We start from the raw sequence: 18,128 nt of genomic DNA, 5'->3' as shown, positions 1-18,128 counted from the left end.
ATCTGAAAAGAGCTGTTTTTGACAGAGTAAAAAGTGTTTTTTACACTACAATTGAGAAATTTTAACCAAACTATGTTACAGACTTTTTATCAACTTGTGGGAAATGGGCATCCTATGACCCCTTTAAGCTAACTGAGACTTGTTATAGCATTTGCATGTCGTTGCTCTTTTGCTTTTATTGATCGCTTTGGATAAAAGCGTCTGCTAAATGACTAAATAAATAAATAAATTTAGGGCTGTTTTTACTTGTAAACGGTGCTTGATCTGTGCATATTTCTCTCTCGATTCAAACAAGATATTTTTTCAATTACAAATAGAGGAAGCAAGTAAAATAAGTCTTAATGATGGATTTGTTATATTCAAAGAGCGTTTCGTTTCACAAGAAATTAACTGATGTACTGGACTGGTGTGGATTGCCTGTGGATTATTGTGATGTTTTTATCAGCTGTTTGGACTCTCATTCTGACGGCACCCATTCACTGCAGAGGATCCATTGGTGAACAAGTAATGCAATGCTAAACTTCTCCAAATCTGTTCTGATGAAGAAACAAACTCATCTACATCTTAGATGGCTGGAAGAGGAGTAAATTTGCATCACATTTTTGGGTGAACTATTCCTTTAAATCATGCATTACCTTTTGAGATTTCTCCCATTCATGTGTCTACGTTTACAAACTTTCTATAGTGATACCAACCATCGCCATGAGTCCTGCAGCCAGTCCTATGAGAGGACTGACTGCTATCACCACCAGCGTCAGCTTCCATCCGCCGATGAATCCCACCATGAAACCAAATATGAACGTTGAGATCCTCTCGATGAAGGTAGACACCTGGTCTGCTATAGCATTGTTGATTTTGTTGATGTCACTACATGGAAAAAGAAGTCACAAACATGAAAAATAAACTAGATTTTATTACAACGGATAAAATTGGAGTAGGATTTGAAATCCTAGAAATTGCTAGTAAATTTAACTACTAATTACAAAGAAATGACAAGTAACACATTTAATTAAAAGTGAACCTTTGAAGTAAAAATTTTTATTTTCTTGTAAAACATGCTCCAATAATCAACTTCAAAAAATATTAATTTACAGTGTACTTCATGTATTCTTTATCATCCACTAAAAAATCTGATCATTCTTCAAAATGCACGTTTTGATTTGTCAATGCAAAGTTCAATATTTAACACCACTAATGACAGATTCATGAACAAATCTAACAATAGTACAATATAACACAGGAAGACTTGAATATTACTCAGATATCCTTGTGTTCAGCTCCCCGACGGAGTTGCAGTCAAACCAGCCGATCTCCATGCACATTATCTTCCTGAAGTACATTTTCCTGATGCGCTGGATCTGTCTGGCGGCAGCAGAAACCCAGAGAGCGATCTGAAACCAGAGTGAATACTCATGAATACTGTGAATTTGTAACAAACACTTCTTCTTGAGGTTCTGGCATAATAATATCTCTGTCTCCTGCGGATCTGGAGCACTACTGAGATTAAAAAATAAAGGATGTGTATGTTAAAACCCTGACTGCATCTCTGATACAAGACAGACATTAATATTGCACCATTTCTTTGAAGTACATTCATCTGAATGGCCATTACAGTAAAAGGTTTCAAATGAGATGAGAACAAACTTTCTTATACTGTATACCTGAAAGTAACTCAGAATAAGGACTCCAACTCCAATTCCAACATAGTAAAACGCAAACTTGGTCATTTCAGCCTCAATATCCACACTGTAAAGAGGGACAGAGCAAGAACATTTAAAATATGCAAAATGCAAAGAGACACATTTTTACAATGTTTAAACCTATCCTGCAGTTCTTTCTCCAAAAAACCTTTTCTGGCTATTAAACTTGTTGAAAGAAAGTAAATAAATAAAAAATTATAAATAATTAAATGTAATAAATATTTATATAAATATTTTTCAAAAATCCAAATATGTTAATATAAATATAAAAAATATTATAAACTTGTTTAAAAAAGTAAATAAATAAATAAAAATCATCAAGAATTAAATGTAATAAATATTTGAACAATGCAAAAAAGTCTACATATATATATGTAAATAATAAAATATAAATAAAAATAAAATACAAATATTATATATAAAATAAAAAAAATATGGAAAATAAGTTTAAAAGAATAAATCCAATATAGGTACATAAATATCAATATTTCTTATTTATATCAGAAAATATATTTATATATTAATAAAAACAGGAGTAAAAAAAAACAAACAGAAAAGCTGACTCCCAAATTTGAGCCAATGAGAAAATGAGAATCAAACAGAACAGAAGAGAAAAAAAAAAAACACAAATAAGGCCTCATTTGTTACTCATAAACGGCAATGTGAAGCTCAGATGGAGACTTTTGATTAAGTCTCTTGCTTTGTTTGATGCTTTGTAGATGCTGGTAATCTCATATGCTTTTCTCCTCTAGAGTTTCTTAAGAGATCTTATGTGGGAATACATTTTGACCCAGGTTTGAAAACCTGTGCCCTAGGCTGTAGTTGTATCCATGCAGAAACTTGTGAACGATGGTCTTATAGATGTGGCATCACCATTTAGTGACGTCATTGAATGTTACGGGAAAACTGAAGTTGTATTGTTAGTGTCGGTCACGGTGCCTTTTAATTGCTGTTCTGTCAGGACCTCTATCATCAAAATGATTGACACTTAGTATACAGTTTGGTTTGGCGGTATGTTTCTTTTCTGGACAAAACTCCCTGCCCATCCATGCAGCCTGTCATGAATGAGCAGGGAGAGCAGCAATAATAACCCCCAGGGTAAACAGAACAGAACAAAGCAGATATCATTAATGTACTTAATGATATTTAACTGTAACACATTATTCAACAGGGCGCGACATTAAGCTTTGACATGTCATTCACTTGTCCGAGTAAAAAGTTACTTGTCCGACAAATCCTAGGGTTGTAAACGGACATGTAAAACCGTTTCTGGAGATTTTTTGCCCTTAACTAAGCCACATACCTTCTATGTAGATATCAGAGAACAATTTAAAATATTGTATCAATGCATTCTATGGGACCTTTAAAGCTCTATAATTTCATAATTGTCTCAATTGTGTCTAATATTTCTCCTAAGGAATTTCCATTAAAGGGGTGGTTGATTGCGATTTCACTTTTTTGACGTTAGTTAGTGTGTAATGTTGCTGTTTGAGCATAAACAATATCTGCAAAGTTGCAGCGCTGAAAGTTCAATGCAAACGGAGATATCGTCTTTTAAAATTCTGGCAGTTTAATGCCTACAAAAACGTCTGGTAAGGGACTACAACAAGTTACTTCCCGGGTCCGTTACGTCACGAACTCAGATAAACCCCGCCCCCGGGAACACGCAGCAAATGGGGCGAGGCCATGCTGCGCTGCTTTAGAGAAGAGGAAGAGAAAACTAGAGGTGCACGTAAAAATCTGTTCATATATGAATCGCGATTCTGTCTTCTAACGATTCTAATGGATTCACAAGTTTCAAAATCAATGTTCTAAAGCAGCAGTTCTTAATACTGTTCCTCGTGTTCCCCTGCTCTGCATCTCTCTCGCTCTCTCTCATTCAGATCGTTAGATCAGCTCCAACAAACTGTTCCATTTCTACACTTATTTTCACATAGCTATGAGAAGCGTTATACATGGACGTGCGTACGGTTGCTGTGCTGTATTAAAGCTTTAATCAGAATAAAACCATATATTAAAAGCTAACAGAAGCAGTAGCATTTACAAACAACAGCGTATCTAAAAGTATGGGACAACAACAAACAAACATACCATTAAGAGCAGTGCTTGCACAGGTTCTGCGGGATCCTCTTCATTAATATTCTCTGCGTCTCAATTGGGCTCAGATTGATAAGCAATATAGAGGACGTCATTGTTTACAATACAACCGAAGCACATTCTGAGCTTGAGGGGCGGGATGTTCAGACGCGCTCTAGAGGCGGTTTAGCGAATCACAACACACTGAGCCAGCTGACCAATCTCAGCCCATCCAGTATTTCTGAGGGAGGGGCTTCATAAAAACAGGAAATAATCGAGGCGTTTGTTAGAGAAGGGACAGATCGGTGTGGAATAAAGGTAAATTATGTGAAAAATAATGCGTTTTTTAAAAAACGAAGCATGAACACATGTTAGACTGCACCCCATAAACACAATCAAGCCTAGAAAAAACCCAGTCAACCACCCCTTTAAGTCTCTTGCACTTTTAAAGAGCAGCACAATTTTCCTGTGAGGACACTCAGGTTGCAGGTTCCAGCTTAAACCATCCTCACTCACCCACAGTACGTGGTGCTGTTGTCCGGCCGCTCGACTACAGTCCCGTCCAGCCAGGTGATGGTGTTATTAATGCAGGTTTTGTTCGGGTTGGCCAGTTCATGAACCTCAAGCTCATAGTCCACGAAGGTGTTGGTCATCATGCCGTACACCAACAGCATGAGAGGAGACGCGGCGCCGTGGACCAGAGAGCACACGCTTCCCACCACCATAATCAGCACCTCCTTCCATGTGGCAAAGCGGAACTGGCCAGAAATCAAAAACAGTGATATGAGAGAAAAATCAAGCATTAAATCAATCTAAAAAGCAGAATCACATTGAAACGCTTACCAGCTGAAAGAATCCGACGGTCAGCGCTTTCTCTTTTTTTGTTTTGTCACTGCCATTCCTTCAAACACAGACAGAATTTAGATTTTATTGCAGACTTTATTGCAGCTTAAAATTCATTTTCAGATCGGATCATTTGATCGGATCATTTGATTCAGGAACTTTGTTGCAGGTTTGCGAATCATTTGATTCAGATCGGAACTTTGGTGCAGGTTCGCGAATCATTTGATTAAGATCGGAACTTTGATGCCGGTTCGCGAATCGTTTGATTCAGATCGGAAGTTTAGTGCAGGTTCGTGAATCATTTGATTCAGATCGGAACTTTGGTGCAGGTTCGTGAATCATTTGATTCAGATCGGGACTTCGGTGCAGGTTCGTGGATCTTTTTTTCTGATATTTTTTCATTTAAGAAAATGAGCCCTGGTTTTACTATAGTAAAAGTGTAGTAACAATAGTTTCCATGTACTTGTCTAGATCAACTTCGAAAAAAGACAAGAGAGGTTCAGAGCCAGATTTTGTTTATGAATGTGAAATTTAGCCAAAACATGTGAATGGCATCTTCCTCAGAAGAGTGACAAAAACAGCAACTCATTCAAGGTTTGACTTATAATTACATCCATTAGCTTTTTTGTGAAATTTGGAGTAACTCATTAATCTGTTGCTTGACCTCTTCATGTTTAAGGAGAGAACTATAGTTCACAAAGTTGGACATTGCTTGTTATGATGTCCCCACCATTATGCAGCAACTACTAAATTGTTGCTAGTAATAATTTTGATTAAACAATTAAATGTCTGTTGTCTGCCGTTATGTCCCCACCAATGCCAAAATCAAACCTACGCCCTTGCACCAAAATTAACAAAAATGCCACACAAATTCAAGATAAAGGGGCAAAAATTGCCCCTGCACTATTAAACAATCGATTACAGCTGTCACAATTAAAATGTAAGTGAAAATGAATGAAAAGTGTCTATTCACGTAATTATATTTTGATTCGCTCACACTGCATCAGATTGCTTTTTACGTTTTTTTTTTTTTTTTGGCAATGTTGAGCCTTATAACCAACCACACGCGTTTCTGTTGAGCTTAAGAATGCAGTGGCCAATTAGTCAGCGCTAAAAACGCGCCAATCAGAAACTTTCAGATAAGTCAGTGGTGAAAACTCCAGCGTTGTTGTGGAGTGTGCGCGCACTGATTGGATTTTTTTGTGCTCGTCAAACAACACAGTGCAGATACGATGTAATTAAACGATTCATTTCGTAGCTTCAGAGATTATAACAGGAGTTTTTGCATAGACTAGACTAACGTCATGGACCGACATGTTTGTCTGTGAAGCCAGAGCCAGAATATATCGAACTGTTTCCCCAAAATGCAGACACAACACAAAAAGTTTTATTTTTAATATATTCTATTAATCAACATTAATAATTATTATCACAATATCAAGAGCAATAATCGACAATAACGATTTTTGTCATAATATTGCAGCCCTATTAGCTCCTGCTTTAAATATATAATTTAGATACCATTTTAAATAGTCAGTTGTTTTTCCAACAGTTTAAAGTATTTTGATTGATTGTCTTTGTAAGTATTTGGTTAAATGTAAGTATTTGACATTAAAAACAACACAGATACAATTATTAAGGTGGTGATATAAATTGCTTTAATGAATGTAAAATAAAAAGCGTTTGCACTTTATATTACAGTACGTGTACTTACATGTACTTACAAAGTATTGGTAATTCAAATTAACTACATGGGGTAGGGTTAGGTTTAGGGGTAGGTTCAGGGTTAGTAATTAGTTATTACCTAGTTATTGTAATTATTATAATAAGTACATAGTATGTACATGAGGAACAGGACTGTAAAATAAACCAAAAACCTCAAAAAATAAAAAAGTTTAAAGCAAAAATTGCCCCTTAATGGAAAAGTTAATTTCTGACCCTCATCCACACAGTTCATTTATGGTAAATAATTAACTGAACCATCAACCATCTGAACAATCATGGCTGTTACTTGTAAATCAAACCTACATGAAGTATCTGGACAAGCAATAATGTAAATAATGAACAAATGAATAATTATTCTCAGTCACATCGTTATACAGTCAGTTTCAACAGTAGTTTTGGAGTTATGGTGAGTTTTTTTAGTTTTTAATTTTAGATTTTGTTTTACATTTCATCAAAACCCATGTTATCTACACATTCGACAACAACTCTGAGACTACAAATATTTGAATCCCTACAGTCACTACACTGTCTACCGAAGCACTAAACCCATAGAGTAAAATAAAATATTATAGGAATAGTTCACCCAAAAATTTAAATTTGATCATTTATTCAGCCTCAAGTGATCCAAGCTGTATATGGCTTTGCGTAATAAACTCATCTACATCTTAAAATGTGCGAAGGTGAATACATTTTCAGCAAATTTTGATTCCTGAATGAACTATTCTTTAAAAAAATATATATTTCTCAGATGTTAAATTCAGCAGATGATGAAATCATTGTTTGCCCTCATATTTTAGACATATGTGTCACTTTCTGTAGCATTTTTGCCATATCATGTATACATAATATTAAAAGAAGTCAATAAATAAAAACAAAATACTCACTTGAGGTCAGCATCTGTGTTGTAAGAAAATAGAAGAAATTAGTTACAAATAGTAAAACATTAAATATTTTGCAATCGAAATTAATCACAGCACACTACAGTTCATACCTTCATCAGCTTTGTATGATTTTGTGGTTTTATCTACACCGTCCCTTGGCGAGTTTTCACTTTTATTCTTCTTCATTCTTCAGTTTGGTCGCATCTGACGTGGTTTTACAGAAAAAGACATGTTTAGCCAGTTTTAACTTCCCAACAGCATCAAGTCAATCACACAAACTTATGACAAAACAAGCATTTACTCTTATCTGACTGTAGTCATAATGCCCGTGTGATGAACTACAGAGACGATAACCTTTTACCTACTTATTGTTAACCTGGCATTTCATAGTGATTATATAACAGATCTAGTTACTGAATATTAAAGTGCCCCTATTATGGATTTTTGAAAATTACCTTTCATGCAGTGTGTAACACAGCTCTAAGTGAATGAAAACACCCTGCAAAGTTTTAAATCTGAAAGTGCACTGTGCACTTTTTTAAAAAGGAATCCCAGGCCGTTTCATGTTGAGGTCAACATGAAACGTTAGCATATTGCCTGCCCACTTGTTGGTCTTTTCGCGTTGGTCTGAATGAAAATGCAAATTCATTCTTTGCCACTAGGTGCCGCTTTTGGAGCCATAAAAACAGATGTTTCCCCGGTAACGCTGTACACAAAGCAGCACTGCGCTCACAAATGCAGCTTTTATTATTAAATGGAAATGAAATTGACCAATGGGACCAATCACAGCAGATTAGCATCACGCAAAGGAGGGGTTTGGAAAAATGAATCGTTGAGCGAATCGTTGGGGAGTCGTTGAGCAAAAATAAGGTAAATAAGGTAAAAATAAATGCATATAAGACAATGAAAGTGTTTTTTGACCTTGCATGCATGTCAACCTGTTGTTGGGGACTCCCAAAACCAAAATATGAACCTTTCATTACCCATAATAGGGGCACTTTAAGAATCCTCAATTCTTCTCCGCACATGATTTTGTCCGATTAAATATTACAAGAATAATTAAAAACCACTAGTGGACAAAATAAATACTGTAAATAAACAATACATAAAAACACAAATTAGCCAGTTAGATTACAGAGGAAAAAATGTCAATAGCAGATCATTTCATTTTGCTTTGAGAGAATTTGATAAGAAAAAAAAATCATACTGATTAGAAATGTGTTCATATTAAAAATCTCCAACTTGAGATTTCAAACTTTGGAGTCTGAGAGCAGCATAAAACATTGCCAAAATATACTTAAGACACGTGTGATTAGTGGCATCTTTGCCTTGGGAGAAAACAAATCTAAGAAAAAAAAATGGTGTGGGTTTTACTTTAATAACAATCTTCACTCATTAACTGCTAGTAGTAAAATCGGAAAGAATTCAATAGTATTTTATTGCAAAACATATTCCAATAACCTTTGTTTTATTTACAATTTTTTCAGAAATCATTCTTTACAGTGTAGGTGTCACGGATGCTGCTACTGTGTGGGAACGAGGAGCGTGGAGACGACGGAGTTTAACAACGAACAGTCTTTATTCATCCAAACAGAAGGAAACACAGGGGAGCCAGGAGACACACACGTAGCATGAGGAATAGACGTTTAACACCGAACGAAGGACACAGGAAAACACAGGGCTTAAGTAACAGGAACTCAACGAGGTAATTAATAAGACACACCTGAACCAAATGGACACAATCAAACACGAGAGAAACTGGGTCACAGGGAGAACATGGGGAGCAAAACACAAGACAGGAACACAGGGGCAGCCCATGATAGCGAAAAGTGCTACCTATCAGATTTTGCTTCCAGCATGATATAAGGTGTGAGGCATTATTAACATGTACACCTACGCCAACCCTAAACCTACCCTTGCAGTAGGATAAATACAGAGTTGGTAGCATAATCTGATAGGTAGCATTATTTGTCAGAACACTGGCTGACTTGATGATGGAGCGGCCGGCTGACTTGACTGCGTAGCGGTTCTGGACCGGGGCCGGACACTCTCCAGACACCGGAGGATCCCTTCCCTCCAGCATAGTCCAGTAGGGTCTGGGAGGTCGACGGGGCAATGGTAGTTGGCCCTGATCCAGAACAAAGAATTCAGTGTGGCGCCGTCCAATGCCGTCAAGATGGCGAGCCCACAGAATTCCCTGACATACTCCACAAAAAGAAGTATTACGGGCTAAGGCAGCGAATCTCGCAGAGGTTTCCATAATCACAGAAAAAAAAAACGTTCAGAAACGGAAACAAAAATGGGGGGAAGGGGCGCCGCTTACAGTTTGATAAGGTCTGGTGTTCTGTCACGGCTGCTGCTACTGTGTGGGAACAAGGAAAACAGAAGGAAACACAGGGGAGCCAGGAGACACACACGTAGCACGAGGAATAGATGTGTAACACCGAACGAAGGACACAGGAAAACACAGGGTTTAAGTAACAGGAACTCAACGAGGTAATTACTAAGACACACCTAAACCAAATGGACACAATCAAACACGGGAGAAACTGAGTAACAGGGAGAACATGGGGAGTAAAACACAAGGCAGGAACAAAGGGGCAGTCCATGGGCATGACAGTAGGTGAAACAACTGAGATATCAGAAAGATCTCATTTCCAAATCAACTTCATAAAACATTTCAAATGAGCATTAAATGTGATAAGTGTTAGTGTTTTTTTTCTAGTAGAGAAAGCGAGAAGGGCTAATTCATACCTGCTGTGATGAGCTGCTTTCAGTGGCGTTTCTCTCATGTCCGAGGGGCTCTTCTATCAGTGCAGTCTGTCCACACCTTGTGCACTATCTTCCCCTTTATTAGACTGATAAGACATTACCTGATCAAGGTCAAGGTGTGCACAATCTGTTCTCTACTCTACACAGAGACCCGAAATAGCGTATAATGAGTTTGTGGGAAAACAAACAATGTTAAAACAGTTAATGAGTTCAGTCACATTTATTAATCACTTATCAAATCACATTGAGGTTTACAGCAGATTATTAACTTCAACGTCATCTCATAGACATCAGTAATAAATTGGGTTGAATGACCGTTGGGTTGTTAGTTCATTAGGTTGGTCTTGCAATATTGAGTATGATGATAGAGAGTCTAACAGACGGATCCTTATTAATTTATCTTTTTTTTTTTTTGAGGTCTATAATTTACCATTTGTGTCATAATAATAACGAGTCATAGTTATTTTGAATAATGTTCCCCCTTATTTACACTGTAAAAATTATTATCATTTTTTTTTTGGAAGCTGTAAATAAAACAATGATTATTGGAGTATGTTTTCTAAGAAAATACTTTGTTACTTGCCATTACTTTGTAATTGTTTATCAAATTTACTCACAATTTCTGAGTGAAAATTGTTTCTAAACCAAATTTTTCCAGTGTACTAATGCATTTAGACTGATTTAATAAACGCATCATGTATGAAGGGGTATACAAATCAATTAAGTCTCTTTCCACTTTTCCTTTACCCAGATCCTTAGACAGCTCACCCTCAGCCACGGTGCAGGGGGCGGAGCTCCTCTCCGCGCTCTCAGTGTCCATGACGCTCTCCCCAGTGGCGAGCTCTGTAGTCGGCTCTCGCACCTGGTCTGACATCACAGGCTCGGGCTCCGGGGCGATCCTCAGCACTATCACTCTCTCTGGCGATGGCTCGTCGGTCGCGGCGGGCGATGGCTCTCCGTCAGCGGTGGGCTCGGGCTTAAGCTCCAGCGGGGGGATGGTGGGCTGGGCTCTGGGTCTGGCTGTGTTCTGGATAGGGGGTAGATGCTCTCCAGACACCGGATGATAGCCTCCCTCCAGCACAGTCCGGTGGTGTCTGGGAGGTCGACGGGGCAGTAGTAGTTGACCCCGATCCAGAACCGGGAGTTCAGCGCAGCGTCGTCAAACGCCGTTAAAACGGCGAGCTGACTGAACTCCACAGCATACTCCAAGAGGGAAAGGTCCTTGCGGGAGAGGGAGGTAAACTTGACGGCGAGGGAATCCATGGGGAAGGAAACACTACGGAAACAAAAAACACTGAATGGAAAACGGAAAACAAACGGAGAGGAGACAGGTAGTTAAACGGTCTTGGTGGGATCTTCTGTCACGATACGCTGCCGGAAGGAACGAAGGAGCCGTGGATCAACTAAACTGTCTTTTCTTCAATCCAACACACAGGGTAAATCCACACTTGGAAGGGAAGGAAGACACACGTAAATAACTGGTAGACCCGACAAAGAAGGAATGCACAGACTGGAACTAAATGCATGACTTAATGAGGCAATTGGGAGGAACACAGGTGAACAGAATGACTAATTAAGAGACAACGAGGACAGGAACAGGAACGACCAAATAAGGGCACATGAGGGAGAAACTGGGTCACGGGGAGCACACGGGGAGCAAAACACAACAAAGACAGTCCAATCCTGACACCTATGTCAATCCTTATCAAAACAGTACATTTTCAAAACCTCTGAAAGATCTGAAAATACATATATCATAAGGACTAATCTTAAATTAAAAATTAGATTTTCGTGCACAACTGATCAAGAGAAACATAGATAAGTAGAGTAATAAAAAAGTAATAGAAACACCAGTGTACTAATATTGACATCTGGCGGCCAAAAAAACGAATCACAAATGAAAAACAAAAATTGCATTTTTCAGGCCTTAAAACCATGTTAAGCAACAAATATGGCATGCATGCATTTGTCAGCTAATTACAGTCTTACAAAAGCATGCAAAACACGCATAGGTTTTATTTATTTGGAAACATATATTTTATATATTGGACACTAATATTGGTGAGACAAAATTTTACATAAGTTAACAAAAGAATGAAATGCTGTTCAAAAAAACACGCTCTCACAGGTGCCATCATCTGTGAAAGTGTGTATAATTAGGTCAGTGACCGAACAGTGAATAACTGCACTGTATTTTTTGACCTGTGATAAATCACTTAGCACTTATTAATCAGTTTTACTGTTAAAATGATAAAGGTTGGTGTCGTTGTTTGTAATAATCTGCCATAAAGTTGCATCTTGCAACTTTTGTCATTTGTACATCACGTATAAATCCTTGACTTTAAGATATTTACATGATAATGGATTTTAGTGGATGTAAAAGGCATTCTGGTAACACTTTACAATAAAGTCCCATTAGTTAACGTAAGTAACAATGAGCAATAAATTGGTTAATAATCTTTGTTAACTTTAGTTAATAAAAATACAACTCAAAGGCCTGAATTCTTAGACTGGCAATACAAGTCTTGATGTTTATACATCTAGAAAGCGACTGACTAGAAAGTTACCTGTTCATATACAGAATTGGATCCGTTCCTGTTGGCAGGTATATTTTTGGGTTGTCAGTCTCAAACACAGACTGTATGTATCCTATGCATCTCATCTGCGTCTCAGTCCCAGCTCACAGTTCTAGTTGAATCGTTGAAGTCCTTTTGTATATCTGCCTCTGTTAAATGAACTATTTGAATGCGCCTCAAGGACTTGTGCAGCAGCCCTGAGCCGTTACAGCCGCAGGGTTCACAAAAAACAAGTGATTCCTGCTCCGTACAGATACACAGTTTCAAAGAAGTCTGAGGTCGCTTCCTGTGTTCAGGAATGTACTGTTTATAGATTCACAAACACAGGAAACTGTTTGATCTGTTTCTAGAAACAGATCCCAGGACCAGTTGCTATTGTTATCTAAAGGTAAAACGATTAAAAAATATTAAATGAATTATGAATTAATAAAATATTTAAATTATAAATTATAAAATATATTAAAGCTATATATAAAAACGAATAAAAATTTGTTAAACTAAAATTACAATAAAAATCGAAAATTTTAATATGAAAAGCTAATTCAAAATATTAATAAATACTACAATAAAAAATAAATAATACTACATTATCCCATCTTAGGACTGGAAAAACTTTAAAGAAATTGTTTTTTTTCTATAGACCTGTACTGATGGATGGTAAAGTTGTTGGTATACTTTAGATGTTTTTTTCTATGCATAAAATAATACTATAAAAACTCCAGACACATCTGATTTACAAAAGTCTTCACCGGTTGGTATTTCTTATATATATATACATAATATTTTATAGGTTTGAAAAAATAGAAAATTCAAAGCTTCTTTGCAATTGCAAGAAAATTGTTGGATAAATTTATCTCTGGTGTTTTAACTGACCTTCACATTTCCTACCAGCTGCCAATTAGTGTGGAATCTCAATGCGTCTGAAAGGGAACTGTCCTTTCTGATCACCCAGCGCCCCCTGCAGGAGCAACACGGCACAGTTATTACATAATAGCAGACACTTCAGTAACCCGTGTCAGATGCACGCAAAGCCGAAAGGAAGAACAAACACCCAAACTACTGAGACGACTTACTAGTTTCTAGAAAGAGATATCTTAGAAAGCTGACTTCTAAAGCAAGGGTAAGTAGTCTATATGGCTGGTTTGTAGAGTCAATTTTGCAGAAAGGTTCAAGTGAACAAATTCCTGTTTTTGGTAAATGCATGTTGTTTGCAAAAGAGTTTTGTCAGAACATGTTCGAGTAGGCCTACTGATCACGCGTTGTCTTTTAATGGCATTTCAACGTTGTAACAACTTGGTTTCTTTCTCTTATTCGTTCCAAGTTTGCAACAGTACAGTGTAAAAGTTCACTATTGTTGACATCGAGTTAATTTACACGCCCCATTTACTAAAGTGAAGTCCGACCGACTCTTTTCCTGGAGTCGGTTCTTTCAAACAGGTCATTTTGACAGAACCGGTTCAAAACTGATTCCGCGGCTCTTTCACTTCGAACACAATCACGTGATCTCAAAGTAATGAATTAAAAAGTATCTTTGATACTACGATATTAGTAGATTTAACGCGTTGTCTTTTAATGGCATTTCAACGTTGTAACAACTTGGTTTCTTTCTCTTATTCGTTCCAAGTTTGCAACAGTACAGTGTAAAAGTTCACTATTGTTGACATCGAGTTAATTTACACGCCCCATTTACTAAAGTGAAGTCCGACCGACTCTTTTCCGGGAGTCGGTTCTTTCAAACAGGTCATTTTGACAGAACCGGTTCAAAACTGATTCCGCGGCTCTTTCACTTCGAACGCAATCACGTGATCTCAAAGTAATGAATTAAAAAGTATCTTTGATACTACGATATTAGTAGATTTATTTGCAATTTATTGTGTGCCAGTTTAATTGGTTGCAGCCGTGATTCCACTAATAAGTGCACGCACATCTCTCGAATAAACATTTTTGCACGTTATAATTAAATTAAATTTTATAAAACCAACTGTAGGCCTATGCGTGTTGATAAAACTATCAAACAATCAAGTTGCAAACATTTCAGTATGTTTTATTTGCGAGATTTTACTTACTTTCCGTCAAATCAGTCGCATCTTTGATTCATCCCAAATGCTTTTAGTAGCCTATTCAAAATCAAAGCTGACAATTGTTTTACAGTGTTACAAATTTCCACCAGTTCACTCGCTGCTTCTTGGCTCATTTCGAATAGGTTATTCTTCTTCTTCTTTAAATTTTATTGGCGGTTGGCAAACCAACTTAAAGGTAAGAGTAGGTTATTATGTTCGAAATAAAAGGTTGAATGAATTGTTGACTCCGCGGCGACCGATTCAGGCCGATTCGTCAACGAATCCTTTACATCGGCTTGTGTGATCCGGTTCAACTGATTCTTTGACGAGATCCAATTCAAACGAATAATTCGTTCACGATTCGAACCGTGGCTTCCATGTGTTTCACAATCATACAGCAACAACAAATCAACATTTACTTGCACAGTTATCAAATATGAATAGATAAAGAAACAGACAAACTTATAATTAGTCCTTTATTTATCATATATTGGTATTTATCTTTATTTTAAATGTGTCTTTTGATTTTTCTTGCTTTTCTACAAAATCTCTCTTACTTTCTGATCTACAATCATAAGCCAAAAAGTTAATGGTTCACTAGGTCATGTACTTTGAGTAGAGCTTTGACCACATGCGCTCTCTTTCATATCTTTGGGGGGTTTGCATGAATCTGGATCCACTTTGCTTATAAAAACAAATATATTTTCTTTTGCAGAAATGTTCCTGTACATTGTAGGTCTCACAGTCTTCTTCTATGTCTATCGGTGGTTCAGAGAACTGGGACAAGTTCCCAATAAATCGGAGAAGTTTGTGTACATCACAGGCTGTGACACGGGGTTTGGGAATCTCTTGGCCAAACACCTGGACACAAAGGGTTTCCGTGTCGTCGCTGGCTGCTACACGGAGAAGGGAGAAGTTGAGCTGAAGAAGTGCTGCTCTGACAAACTCACAACGCTGCATTTGGATGTGATTGATAATTCTAGCATCAAAAAAGCTGCAGAAACCATTAAAACCCTGGTGGGAGAGAGAGGTAGGTCACAGAAAGACCTTGAAGACTGGAGTAATTCAGCTTTGCATCACAGGAATAAACTACAAATAGAAAAGATCTATTTTTGATTATAATAATAATCCACAATATTACTGTTTTTATTGTATTTTTGAGCACATAAATGCAGCCTTGGTGAGTAGAAGAGACATCATTAAAATGTTAAGAAATTAAGAATGCATTTAATATTTAATTCCTGATCTTAAATGGATGCATTTAAAATTTAATGCAAGATTTTACTTTAAAAGTAAAATTAAAATTCAAAGAAATTCATTTAACACATTTGATCATAATTGCATGTTTTCATATTCACAATGCATGGGGTAATGCACAATATATACACACATACATAATATGCATTTCCAGAAAAATTTATTTGAAATGTTATCTATACAAAATTGATTTAATTTTTAATTTTAATGTATTTAAATGTATTATATTTAATTAATAAAATTTCCTTTTATGGACAATGGTGAAATAAAGCATAATTTAAGTCTGATTATTTGTCAATTAATTTTAGTTTAGTTCTCTCAATAAAAAAATAACAAAATATATATATATTAAATGTCAGGAATAATTAGTAAAAATAAATGCTTTAATGAATTATTTATGTTCTTGTTGTTGGAATAATGAAATTCCTAATATTATCCTTATTATCCTTCTCATATCCTTCTTTAATGAAGTTGTTGGTCGAGTAGTTCCTTCACATGATTCTCACATGACACTTCCTGTGTATTTTGCAATTTCCTGTGATGAAAGAAAACTGAGTTGGGTGAAAGGTTTTACTGAGTTGGGTGTGTTTGCAGGTCTGTGGGCCGTGGTCAACAACGCTGGGGTCTCCTTCCCAACTGCTCCCAGTGACTGGCTGGAAATTGAGGACTTCAAACAAATGATCAATGTCAATCTGATCGGGGTTGTTGCCATCACTCTGAGCGTGTTACCGCTCATTAAGAAGGCCAAGGGCAGAGTGGTCAATGTGGCCAGTGTGTTTGGAAGGATTAGTACTGTGGGAGGAGCGTACTGCATTACTAAGTATGGAGTAGAGGCTTTTAATGACGGTCTGAGGTCAGTATGTCCAGTAACCACTTCTTTTTTGAATATGGAGACTTTCCTGACACAAACTGGTCAAAGAAATTCAAATTCAATGCATTTCTCACATACAAGCCAATATAGTATTTGGGTGTGGCATATGCATTAATCAGCATATATTTTATGAATGCAAAGTCCAAACAAAATGAAACCATGTGCAATTAATCATCATGATAACACGGCAACCATTCAGTCGAGTACATTTTAATTAGGCAAGCATTTGGTCTGCTGCAAATGCTAACATATTCTAAAAATATCTGATTAGTCAGCACAAAGGAATGCAGCAGCTGATAACTTAAACTGTGAATGACCAATCATAATGAAAGTTTGAATATATGTCCAGAGTGTCTGCAAGAGGCTGTGTAGAGAACTGACCAAAAGGTGCCGCTATAATGAGTATTTTTACACTTTTTATTTTTTTTTGTATCTGGAATTATGCAGACTAGGATCTTAGTTCCTCTTTCCCCTGAATACTTGTGTTTCTAGAGATATATGTAGACAATTTTCCTGTATATTAAGAGTGCAATACGTCCAAACACATGGCAACAAGACAATCTTAAAACACATGTAAAATCTCATTTACTATATTTAATATAGTTCTAAAAATCGTTCTCAATATTAAAGAATAGCAGAGTCCACACCACAACTATAACGATAAAGACAAAGAGAAACGATATCGTTGGAATCACTTTCAAAATGATTTTTCTCCAGCTGATGAACGATAAAAAATTGACAGCCAATCAGAATCCATCCGGCTGTAACGAGCTCGAGAATTCCTAATTTCGTTGTATACAGAAAAATACAATGACAATAAAGGCGTTCAATTCAATTCAATTCAATTCAATTTAAAGCGGCAGACGCATGTGCGTTTAGAATAAACAGACGATATCGTTCGGTGGTGTGGATGCTAATATCGTTATCTTTATAGTTATCGTTCTTGGTGTGAACGGGGCTTTATAGTATTTATTGATATTTTGAATTAGCTTTTATTTTTATATTTTCAGTTTCGCCCATAAGTTTAAGCAATTTTGTTATGTTGTTTTTGTGATTGTTTTTAATATTCTTATTTCAGTAATCTTGAACTTAAACTTATTACATCTTGTTGCCAACATTTCAAATTTTCAGTGATCAATATATTTTCAGTATATTTCATCGAAAAAACATAAATATAGTGCTGTCAAACGATTAATCGCGATTAATCGCATCCCAAATAAAAGTTTTTGTTTACACAATATATGTTTGTGTACTGTGCACATTTATTATGTATATATAAAAGCACACACATATAAGCACAGTGTATATTTTGAAAATATTTACATGTATATACATTTATATTATTATATTTTATATTATATATAAAT

The 18,128-nt window shown here is 36.5% G+C and overlaps 2 protein-coding genes across 3 annotated transcripts in view; one reads left to right on the top strand and one right to left on the bottom strand.

Annotated features, from left to right (window-relative positions):
* Nucleotides 1-7,411, bottom strand: part of abcb11a (ATP-binding cassette, sub-family B (MDR/TAP), member 11a) — a gene marked incomplete at its 3' end in the record, with an annotated part of 25,682 nt that extends 18,271 nt beyond the window's left edge. Inside the window, exons 1-7 of the mRNA XM_016558656.1 lie at nt 7,336-7,411; nt 7,229-7,241; nt 4,620-4,677; nt 4,352-4,534; nt 1,662-1,748; nt 1,258-1,391; nt 696-867 (exon numbers count right to left, since the gene is read on the bottom strand). Coding sequence (XP_016414142.1) covers nt 696-867; nt 1,258-1,391; nt 1,662-1,748; nt 4,352-4,534; nt 4,620-4,677; nt 7,229-7,241; nt 7,336-7,411 — 723 coding nt within the window. The remainder of the gene's footprint in view (nt 1-695; nt 868-1,257; nt 1,392-1,661; nt 1,749-4,351; nt 4,535-4,619; nt 4,678-7,228; nt 7,242-7,335) is intronic.
* Nucleotides 7,412-13,547: 6,136 nt separating this feature from the next.
* Nucleotides 13,548-18,128, top strand: part of dhrs9 (dehydrogenase/reductase (SDR family) member 9) — a 5,709-nt gene continuing 1,128 nt past the window's right edge. Inside the window, exons 1-3 of one of the 2 annotated variants that reach the window (XM_016558649.1) lie at nt 13,548-13,693; nt 15,349-15,663; nt 16,485-16,743. In XM_016558649.1, coding sequence (XP_016414135.1) covers nt 15,351-15,663; nt 16,485-16,743 — 572 coding nt within the window. In that variant the 5' untranslated portion in view covers nt 13,548-13,693; nt 15,349-15,350. Of the gene's footprint in view, nt 13,694-15,260; nt 15,664-16,484; nt 16,744-18,128 lie in introns of those variants that run through there. The other variant, XM_016558648.1, reaches the window with a different exon arrangement.

This window comes from Sinocyclocheilus rhinocerous, unplaced genomic scaffold (genome assembly GCF_001515625.1).
Source record: "Sinocyclocheilus rhinocerous isolate Xijiao unplaced genomic scaffold, SAMN03320098_v1.1 scaffold528, whole genome shotgun sequence".
Lineage (NCBI taxonomy): Eukaryota > Metazoa > Chordata > Actinopteri > Cypriniformes > Cyprinidae > Sinocyclocheilus > Sinocyclocheilus rhinocerous.
Note: the sequence above shows the minus strand (reverse complement) of the source record. Positions and strands in the feature narration are given on the sequence as shown.